The sequence below is a fragment of the Calonectris borealis genome, chromosome 1, assembly GCF_964195595.1.
Source record: "Calonectris borealis chromosome 1, bCalBor7.hap1.2, whole genome shotgun sequence".
Taxonomy (NCBI): domain Eukaryota; kingdom Metazoa; phylum Chordata; class Aves; order Procellariiformes; family Procellariidae; genus Calonectris; species Calonectris borealis.
In genome coordinates, this window is record NC_134312.1 from 196575201 (window position 1) to 196586273 (window position 11073).

Genomic DNA, 11073 nt, shown 5'->3' on the forward strand with positions numbered 1-11073 from the left:
ATAGAAGTACTGAGATGGAGAGATTAAGCAGTATGACAAACCCTTGTTTTCAGTGAATGCTCTCATTCATACTTAAATGTAAAAATCAATCAGATTCATACATACACATCATCAGGATTTTTTGGCAAAATGTTTTTCTACAGGAAAATGCTCTACTGAGGGAATACAACCTTCTGCAAAAGTATTTTGGTTTCTGTGAAGCTTTCTTAGTGAAGGGGCCTTTGTTCCAAAACAAAGAATTCACACTCTTCATCTGCATGTGCAGCCCCTCGTGAGTTGGGAAAGGCCTAAGTTCAAGTCCAGGCTCTGTCTGATTCAGAGCAAGGCCGTAAATCTGTTGTCCGCTTCCCAGGTGATAGGTGCAGCAACAGTTACTGGCTTGTGTGATTCATACTCCAGTGAAGTAGTAGGAAGAATAAATCCCAGAGCACTTCCACGCTGTTCTCGAAAGCAGGATTCTTGTCTTTTGCTTTCCACTGGTGGCAATTATGTTATTAAACAATTAAAATACAGATCTTGGATCATATTGAGATGTAGTGTAGAGTACCAATGGCAAAGTTTCTTTATTTGTTGTTCATTACCTTTGTTTTCACCTTTCAGGGTGTGCTGATGGTTGGTCCTCCTGGCACTGGCAAAACAATGCTAGCGAAAGCTGTTGCTACAGAATGTGGAACAACGTTCTTCAATGTGTCTTCCTCTACCCTGACGTCTAAATACAGGGGCGAGTCTGAGAAGCTGGTTCGCCTCTTGTTTGAAATGGTATGTCCTCAATGATGTGATCTGGGGATCGCTAAGGTGAGAAGGGACATCTCCCTTGGTTTCCTGCCCCTCTAGCAGGAAGCATGTTGGAAGCATGGAGTTCATTGTACTGACACCTCCTCAACCAGACAGAAAAGCACAGTCTCTGTGTTTCCGTCCTTTTCTGATGTGTCGTTGAGAATTAAGAAGGAAATGGTTCATCACCCATGTTTAGGGTAGCGTTTTTCGGACTAGACGTAGAGTCATGACCTTGACAGAAATTCAGTTCTTACTCGGTTATGGGATAAGCCTGTAGGAAGTAGATTTGAAATTGGAAGGGATGGGGAGCTGTTACTCTAGAAACAATACATGTTTTGGTTCTGTTTCTGTTCCGAATGATGGACACAAACCTCTCAGTGAAGTTTTTGGGTGCAGTCCATCATGCGGGGTATGTGAAGGATGTGCCCATGTGGACCTATGCTGAAGGGTCATTCACCTCTTTGGGATCCTCGCTGCACTTCTACCATGCTGTCAGTTAAAACCTGTCTCTGCTGACACAGGCTGAGCTGCCTTCTGTCCCCTGGGCTTTCCCCTCACTGCAGAAAAAACTGGACATGAAAAACTGCCTGTATTTTGATTGTATTCCTTTTTGCCCTTTGCAAGACTAGTTGCTGGGGAAAACTGACTAACACTGAAAGACCCCTGACTTGAGGAGTACAATTTAAACTTAACCATATGCCAAACAGTTTGTAAATCAAGACCGTGAATTGTTTTCTTGTGACAGGCAGGGAAGATATGTATGTACTATGTCTAGCGGGACCGGGTCGTGGTCTGATGAGGGCCTGTGCCTGCTGCTGCAGCCTTAATAGTGATGTTTTCATTTGAATAAAGGCAAGGTTTTATGCTCCAACAACAATCTTCATTGATGAGATAGATTCCATCTGCAGCCGCAGAGGCACGTCCGATGAACACGAGGCGAGTCGCAGAGTCAAGTCAGAGCTGCTTGTGCAAATGGACGGTAACAAGTGTTTAGATCCGAGTTTGGGGCTGGGAACTGTAAGAACTTGTGGAACTGTAAGAACTTGAGCAATCTGGAAAACCTGGCTTTATGGATGGGGAAAAAATAAGGCAGAATTTGAGAGCAGTGTATTTTACTGGAGTGTTCGAAAGTAGATGACTGAAAAGGGTGTTCTGCTTTATTTTTTCTAAAATGGCCATTTGGATGGTAAATTGAAAACTCGTGTTATTTAAGAGACACACACTCTAGGAGAAGCAGATAATGGAGACTTGTGCAGTTTAATACAGGTCTTCAATTTTGATGCAATTTAAAAAAATTTCTCCCCTTTGCTAGAGTCTCCAGCTTGGGGACCCCATTGTGAGATCTGATTTTGCTGTATTCTGTGGTGGCAGCTAATATTACCCTTTTAGTCAGATTTAGTACCTGTTCTGTGCAGGTGGACATATCGAGGATGACCATCTGAGGAATACTGTATGGCATGGTGGTTTGATAACCACCTTTCTATTGCAGTTGTTATTACTATTTATGATGTCCTCAAATGCACAGGTTCGTTGTGGTAAACTCAGGGTAGGCAACTCTTTGCCCCAAAGTGATAATTTCTTTGCGGTCCTCATTTGGGAGGCCAAGGAGTGATTCCTATTTCTTCTATGGCCAAATTTGACAGAGATAGCACTTTTGGTAGGGACTAGTAGGGCTACATTTACATATGACTCTCTTATTACCACTGTCAAAGAAAGCCCTCCCCTGACTCAGCAAAAGAATGAACTGTCCCCCTCTCTGTGACAATGATGGTCTTGTCACATCTAAGCTATGGGAAGTTTGGAAAGCAGGAGCAGGACTACATAGAGCTGTTGCTTAGCTTTATCCAGGCTTTTGCAATTTTTGTCTGTGCAATGTTTCTTAGCAAGCATCTCAATCAATAAGAGCTGTGGACTGAAATTTCTCTAAACTGTTGTGCTTGCAGGGGTAGGTGGTGCTCTGGAAAATGATGACCCTTCCAAGATGGTTATGGTATTAGCAGCTACAAATTTTCCCTGGGATATCGATGAAGCTCTCCGACGGAGACTAGAGAAGAGGATTTATATACCTTTGCCCACAGGTATCTTTGTTACGAGCATTTTCCTTTAAAAATGGCCTTTGCAAGACAAGTGTAGGACGACTGCAGGACTGTTGAGTTTGGGAGGAATCTTGATGTTTTTGTGATGAGCAGTGAAATTCAGGGGTTAATCATTGCTGGGTTGCTTTAGTTTTAAAGAGAGTGAGAGAAAAGAAAAAAAAATACTACTTGCTTGGGGGCTTGAAAACAAAGAGCTGCGGCATTTCATTGCAAGTCCATTGATGGGTTCTTATATTTTGAAAGAGAGTTAGTTTTAATGAGCCTGGAATTATTTTAAATGTTGAACAGTCAGTCCTTGAGTGATCATCAAAGGCAGCCTTTGGACATGTTCAGAAATATTGCAAATGCACTCCGTGCCCTTGCAGACAAATGCAAAGAAGTGGATCCATGAATTTTCACTTACAGGCTTAGTTCATTGTAAATCACTGCTTGCTCGCCTTTATGACTGTGCTTTGAGTCACTCAGAATGCAGCAGGCTGATTGCTTTCCTGCCCTAAGACGTCTCGGCTTGTATTGTCTTCCCTAGCTGTCGTTCACCTGTCCTATTAATTTTGAGATTCCTATCACTTGAAGTTTGCATAGCTTCATTTCTTCTTGGTACACTGGATGCCTCATCTCCCTGCATGAGCACTCAAGATAACAAGATGCGTGTTCGTGGTGACAGCAGTTGTGATTGAGTTTAGCAGGTATAAGGACACTTAATAGTTCTACAGCTTGTCTTTGCAGCTTACAGGCGGTAACAGCTCCTAACAGGATGCCTGTCTTTATGACCAATTAGTTTAAAATCCTATCAGCTCTTGCTCTTGTTTCTAATTAAACCAGATTGTTTTTTGACACAGTGTGTTACACCCTGGACAACATACAAGATGTGCTCCAGTTTTATTTCCAATCTTATGTTCTTTTGCATCTATTCTGTAAATAAGAACGTTGAGGCAAGTCTAAATGATGCATTTATAACTGTGCTGTGTGATTTGATGTGGACAGGCATTTTAATTGAAAAAGTGTTATGATATGTCATATATACACCTGTATATTGTGGGATTTGATGCAAGTATATATTCTACTGTGTTCCATTTTCAAAATACTGCAAGGACTTGCTTAGCCCCATAGCAAAGATTAGAAGAATGTTCTCTGATACAGGATGCTCTCTGCAGGTATGCTGTATGTACATTGTGCTCTGTAAATAATAAATCCCCATTTTATAGCTAGTGCCAGTTGTGTGTGATTGATAACTCCATATTCTTGGCAGTTCTGCAAAGCACACAAAACCAGCAGCTTTAGACAAGCTTTCTAATTTCTTTTATATTTCCCCTCCCCCCTTTTTTAATTAGGGACATCAATAAATAAAACATAAGTGTGGACATTTCCTTAAGACTTTTAGCCTTTCCTACTGCTATTTCTTCTGTTGTGGTTGTCCTCTTTTCTAGGTCATAAAAATTGGTCACTGTGGAAACAAAGATGCTGAGCTGGTATATTTTTCTGTACAGTAAAAGCCAGGAGAGCATTCGTCCTCTTCTTTACCACGCTTGTGCAGAGTAGCACTGAGGCCTAAGCTGTCAAATGTGAATTCCCTCTTATAAGCCTAGGCTGCTTAACATATGTACCCAAATGCACATATGCACATGCCCTCTACAAGAAAAATGGTTAATTAGCTGCATAAGTGCTCATTTATGCAGCTGGTTATCACTGTGTGCACTCTGCATCTAGGTCTGAAAGTGGGATACTAGAACATTTGTATTGTAAATACATTAATACAATAAACATATTAATATATCTGTTTTCTATCAGGATTCAGCGGCTTTCTTCGGTCCCAACTGAGTAAAGTGCTTAAACATATGCTTAAAGTTCAGCCTACTGTTAAGGCATTTGTGCTGTCTGAAGCTCTGTTAATAGAATCCTCATTGTGGTTCTAATGAAAATTTGTGAATAATATGTAATCAAACACTTGAACAGTGAGTGAATCCAAAAGGATGTGAGAAGAAGCAGACATTTGTAGGATTGTGCTGTTGTGCCTTTGGGTGGTATGTGACCAAATGCTTTGTCACCCAAGACATAACAGACATTTTTAATGACCTATGACTTTGGAAAATGTGTCAAGAGTATGCTTTTAACCATATACTTTACTGTATTTCATTGCACACTTTACTATGTTTTGTTCTGTCTCTTTTCTTACATTAAACCCTTTTGTTTATACTTTTCACTGAAAAATCTAAGTTATATTTATTTCTTTTTTTAATGTTACTATTGCAAGTCTTCAAACAAGTATTTTTATGTTGTAGCAAAAGGCAGAGCAGAACTACTTAAGATTAATCTTCGGGAAGTAGAACTGGATCCTGATATCAGCCTTGAAGAAATTGCTGAGAAGATTGAAGGCTATTCTGGTGCTGACATCACTAATGTTTGCAGGTATCTCATCCCCCTTAATTTGCAAATAAAACTGCATGGAAGGTCATGATTTACATTATTGTGATAAAAGGCAATACCAACTACAGCTGCAGCCATGCTAACAGTGACTATGTTTGAGGCCCCAATCTATTTACTGGAACCATGTGTTCCTGTCATGTGGAGCAGTGTAAAGACCATGGAGTCTTTGTATGAGATGTGGTTAAGAAGAGAAAAAGATTGTCTGAGCAAATCTCGTGTTACCATTGTCTGCATTTACTGAATATTTGTTAATGTAGTGCAAAACAGGTTTGGATTTTTTTTTTTTTTTAAATCCCATGAGTTTAAGAGCTAGAATTTTGTGATGCAAAGGAACCTTTCACAGAATATGTCTTTGGGGCTTCTATATGCTGTATGTTTGGACAGCCCCCAGTGCGGCACGGTCTTGATTTCTGCCTGAATCTTCTAGGTGCAAAGGTGATACAGGTAGCTTATAGCATTAGTATTGAATTTATTTCCATCCTGTTCCCACAATTTGTTTCTTTTTTTGACAAATGAGGCTTTCCTGGTGGAGGATAGGTACTTGGAAAAACTTACTGGTAAGAAGTCTATGTCCCTTACAACATTAGGATCCCTGCCAAGAGAAGCTGATCCTTTAAGGACATGGCTTGGGATTTTTTTTTTTCCCCCTGCTGCTTTGCTGAAATTGTGAAATGACTCCATGGTTTTGAAAACTTGGTGTGTGTCACACAGTGCAATAGTTAAATTACCTATTCCCCCTGAGGCCTGTGTTATCCCTTGCTGGGAAAACCTGGGGAAGGAGCAAATGTAATTTCAGACTGCATGTGGGCCGTGGTGTGAAAATGAGCAGTGTTCTCCATGCCAGTGGGCCACATTGGCAGCATCCGAGCTGGGGAGGAGTCGTGGAGCCGGTAGAGCGTGAGGAGCCACAGGCACCGATGGCCTCAGCCCTGCAGGGCCACATGGCACTAGTGTCTGATGCCTCCTGCTCTGCCCTTTGCAGATTGAGGTGCTATGTGCGAGCAGGCAACAGAGCTGGGCTGCACTCTGAACACTTGCTGACTGTGCTTTTGGGCTACACAGTGGGGAGAGGGTTGAAATCTAAGGGGATAGGGGTGCAAAATCCAGACTACTTTAAAAAAAAAAAAGTCTTTGAGTGCAGTTCCTTTCCCACCCTGCCCTTTCCTGCACTGAAGTTGTAAAATATCATCTCTATGAATCATTGTAAAAGGTTTTCAGTTTTATAGTTTTAATTATCTCTGCACATTTACCATATGCTTAAATGGGTTTTGGTGCCAGTGCATTCTTTATGTTGAATTAATGTGGTGATCTGGGAACACGGAAGCTAAGAAGGATGTGAACTGCATCTTCTATGGTAAATAAATGCTCTCTTAAGTGTTTCTGCCAGTGGTTTCTAGCAAGAGAATACAATCAAAATTCATAGGCTTACAGCCCATGCTGCTAGCAATTAGCTCCCATACATTGTCCTGTATTTCCAGGGATGCCTCTTTAATGGCAATGAGACGACGTATTAACGGCTTAACTCCAGAAGAGATTCGTGCACTTTCTAAAGAGGAGCTTCAGATGCCGGTTACCAAGGGGGACTTTGAGCTGGCTCTGAAGAAAATCTCCAAATCTGTTTCTGCTGCAGACCTGGAGAAGTATGAAAAATGGATGGTGGAGTTTGGATCTGCTTAATCTCAGTGACAGCTCTCCTTTGCTAGAGTGTTATGACTTTTGTTGTTTTCACTTGCAAAATGAGTTAGAAATCTTTTTAAAGATTTAATAAAAGGTCTGCCTCTGCCCCCATCCCACCCTCTTCTGGTGACAAGATCTTTGAAACTCCATTTGCCTTTAAAGGGAATGAACACAATAATGAGCTGATATTGTAAAAGATATTTTATCTCTGAAATAGTAAAATAAGACAAACAGGAAGGGAAAAATTATACTTGCGAGGATAATCTTTTTATTTTTCCAATGAAGAGCAGTGTTAACCTCTTCATAGTCATCGTTCATGGCTGGAATCAATAAATCAGCTGGGGGATGTGACTCCAGAGGAGCTAACAAGGGCTCGCTGTACCCCCTGCTCTTAAGTGCTACATTTCTGTTGAGCTGCTGACTCTGCCTCCCTTGAATGTGGCATCGAAGTTACTGTTGTCTCTCTCTCTGCTCGGATATTCAGAGCAAAGCCTGTGGATTTATTGGCATTACACAGAGGAAATGAGGATCGGTTTTCCATCAAGACATGGGGTCGGCTGTCCTCTCATGTACACCCATTTGGAATCGATGTCACTTCAGACTGGGTTGATGTTACCTGTGATGACTTCTGATGGAAGTGAGAGGAAAAGAAAAGGGCCTTGATTGCTCTCAGTCTGGTTTATGCTTCATCTCTGAACATAGTTTGTACCAGTTTGACCAGTAGACACTTTGATTTGTTACATCTTGCACATTTATGCTTATGTAAAGAGTAAAGAGTATGCTTGAGTAAAGACACTCATATCAAGGCTGTCTTTAAAACACAAAGCTGTCCTTAAAACACGTGGCTGTGAACTTCCACTTCTTCTGATTAGACATGAACTTTTTCCTAGCTTTACTAGGCAATGGAATTTGCACCTCTTAATGTTGTAGAACTGTTCACACTTAATTTTTTTTTAATGAAGATTCTTAAAAATGTATAAATATTACTGATTTAGGGGAAAATAATCTGTACGATGTCATTTATGTTCTTATCTCTTTCTTCCCTTCCCACGTACAAGTGCAGGGATGAGAAGGGTTGAGTTATAAACTCTAGCATGAGAAATCCTCTCTAGAGTATAACTGTCATGCTGAATGTTTAAACTTTTCACAGACTTGGGCTGCGAGTCTGACATATGAAGGTTTCCCGTGGTAGGAATGAGAAGGAGAAGTTAAATTTACAGAGGAATATGCAAGCTCTCAAATTTTTGGTGATTTTGTGAGCTAGGCTGGAAGTATCTTGGTGGATGTGAGTTGCTGTGCGGTGTGGTAGGTATTCTGCCCTTCAGCTCTCTGCTGAGACTCCTAGCGGCGTAGCCAGATGTGGCGAACTGGAGTAAGAAACAGATAACATCTCCTCTTGAATGGGAATATATCCTTATTTGCTCCTTTTTGCTAGTTCTTGGAAGTTCCCAATAATGTCAGCAATTCAGCACACTGGTCTCTTGGACCATGACATGTGAACCACTAAGGCAAATGCGGCTGAAGCGTGTCTACTGTTCAATAGCAAGGACTGTCAGGATATGTGCATGACAGGTCTGCAGCATCTATCTGATGATTTGAGCAACTTTTAAAGCTGTTTTACCATTGCTGTTTTGTCTGTCAGTATTCCTTTTTCTTTCTTCATATGTGAAGACCACGTCTCGGATTGATCCTATCATTTTAAAGGGCAGTCCCAATTTGCATGGAGGAACACTATGGAGATTCTGTTAATCTTGCTTTTGACATGAAACTCAGTCGAGGCTTTAGAAGTGTGTCTCCGTGTGGCACTCCAGAAAAATACCTTCTAGGGCTCCCAGACTGGTTGATATCTTTCAAAGGACAGAGCATCTCTGCTGGCTAGTGTTAGCCCCTGTTACACGCCTGGGCAGGGAGGTTAGTGCAGGAAGAACATCAGCTTTTACCCTGTTTATCTACAGGGAGAATAAAAGCTTCGGTTGCTTCTTTCCTGACCGGTTTGCACTAACTGCACAGTAGAGCCGTTGGGATTCACCATGCCTGCGGCATGACTAAAAGGAACAGTTCTCTGCATCGGAAGATGACCAAGTAGAAGCCATGTTGAGTCTTTATAATTTTTGGATAAATTCCTACAAGGGCTAGTCTGTTCCTCCCAGGGAATAACTGGACTTTACAGAGAGAAAGCTTTGAAAACATTGCTACAGTCTGTCATTTCTTCCTTATGAAAGCTGTAGGCTGCAGCCGTTTGTTTGTTTGTTTGTTTGTTTTACTGCAGTAGAAATCAGTAAAGCTACGCGGATCCTTTGTGGCCAATGCCAGCTTAGCACTTCAGCGTCTCTCACTAGAGAGGCCATTGCTGCCCAAGGAGCTTAGTTTACACAAGCAAGATCTAGAAGGGAATAGACATGAGTGCCAATAACTCGCCCTGTTCAGCTGCCCAGAGCAGTGCTGGGATTCAGCAGTTGCTGCTTAGAAAGGTCTAAGTACCAGTTTTCTCAGTTTCATGTTGCAAGCAGCAGTGCCCTTCCTGCTGATGAAAGCACAGCATTTAGCAAAAATGTTGTTCCTTAGCTCTTTGATGAACCTTCCACCTTAAGGCTTTAAAATTCCCTCTTGGATGTTAAGCAAAATTCACTGTACTGGGCATTCCCTCTAGCAGGAATTATTCAGGTGCTGTGGTCTTTTTCTCTAAAGGTCTTGATTTCTACCCCAAATACGTTTTTCCTGTCCAGGTCCATTCATCTTTTACTGCTGCAGAACAGAAAAGTGGAAGTTTCCAGGCTGTAGATAGTTATATGTACGATGGTTATGCCCAAGCATCACAGCGGTGACTTGAGCCCCGCTAGATCAGGCACCCCGCAAGACAGAGACCTTCCCTGCTGAGGCTTTTCAGGATGGTGATCTGACCCTGTATGCTGACCCTCACATCTTTATCAAGTCACTCTGGTGCACTCACCTAGGTGGGCTTGGAGATGGGGTTATGAACTCAAGAGGGGAGCCAGCAGCGGGGAGCAGCAAGGAACAACCAGGGAGGGAAGGCCCGGCCAACAGCAGCAGCAACTCGAGGCCCTAAGGATGAGCTTAGGGCTCAGCGTAAGTCCAGTTTGTGTCTCACTGGGGGAAACCCTTGTGTAGGGTTGTTGGATTCCTCAGAGAGCAATGCGTGAGCATATCACAGCCTGCTGTGACAATTTGTTTGGTCTGTGTCTGTATGGAGCTACGGGCGCCCACGTGCGTATGTATACGCACACAATGTATGGGGCTTTAGTAGTTTGTACCTAAATTACATAAAAAACATGTTTGAAAGCTGTGTTTACGTGTCTCTTTCTAAACATCTGTGAAGGCCCTCTTGGGTGGCACCGTTAATTTTTGTACAATAAGCAATCTGGTTGTATGAAGTAATAAATGTACATGTAGAGTCTGTTTGTCTCGCTCGGGTTGGGCTGTGAGTGCTTTGCTGGTAACTGTTTCCAAAGGCTGCCACACACTGCAGATTTTTCAGCATGTCACGGTGGTGTTGGATTCGCCAAAGTCCTGGACAAAGAGCAGTTAAAGCAGAGTCTGGTTTTTTTGGATAACGCTGTCAGCAATGCTTTCCCTCTTAAATTGGCCTTTCGTTGCCACAAGCTATAAAATGGGGAATGCTCCAATGCCCAGTGCATGGAAGGAGGGTGGGGGAGAGGAGAGCAGAGGCCCCAGCAGATGTTCAGTGTTAGCACCTGATTCAGACCTCACACAGCTGGGCAGGCTTTTTTATTACTTGCCCCTGGGCTGGAAGTATAATCAGGCTCCAGAGAAGCTATACTATCAGCTGCCTGCTAACCAGACGACTTTCAAGAGCAGAACTTCTGTTAGGAAAGAGCTTTCAAACTTGGAAAGAGACCCCAAGTCTCTTGGGACTGAGTTGATTATTTGAATTTTCTCACTAACTTCCTTATGAAAGTATGTGTAGTTTCCAGTGTTTCATAATGCCTCAAGCATGAAAGAGCGAGCAAGGGAAATTGCTGATCAAGGGATTTCAGGAGAGGTCAAATCTTTGCATAGAAAGTTCAGCTCACACCAGTTCAAAAGAGGCTGTGAAACAGCAAAGGTGCACTGACTTGTT

At 42.2% G+C, this 11073-nt stretch overlaps 1 protein-coding gene across 3 annotated transcripts in view; it reads left to right on the plus strand.

Annotated features, from left to right (window-relative positions):
* Positions 1-10388, plus strand: part of KATNAL1 (katanin catalytic subunit A1 like 1) — a 43040-nt gene extending 32652 nt beyond the window's left edge. For 2 of the 3 annotated variants that reach the window (XM_075139826.1, XM_075139828.1), the window contains 5 exons: positions 601-759; positions 1630-1756; positions 2721-2855; positions 5153-5279; positions 6776-10271. In XM_075139826.1, the coding sequence (XP_074995927.1) occupies positions 601-759; positions 1630-1756; positions 2721-2855; positions 5153-5279; positions 6776-6974 (747 nt within the window). In that variant the 3' untranslated portion in view covers positions 6975-10271. Of the gene's footprint in view, positions 1-600; positions 760-1629; positions 1757-2720; positions 2856-5152; positions 5280-6775 lie in introns of all 3 variants that reach the window. The other variant, XM_075139827.1, reaches the window with a different exon arrangement.
* Positions 10389-11073: the final 685 nt, after the last annotated feature.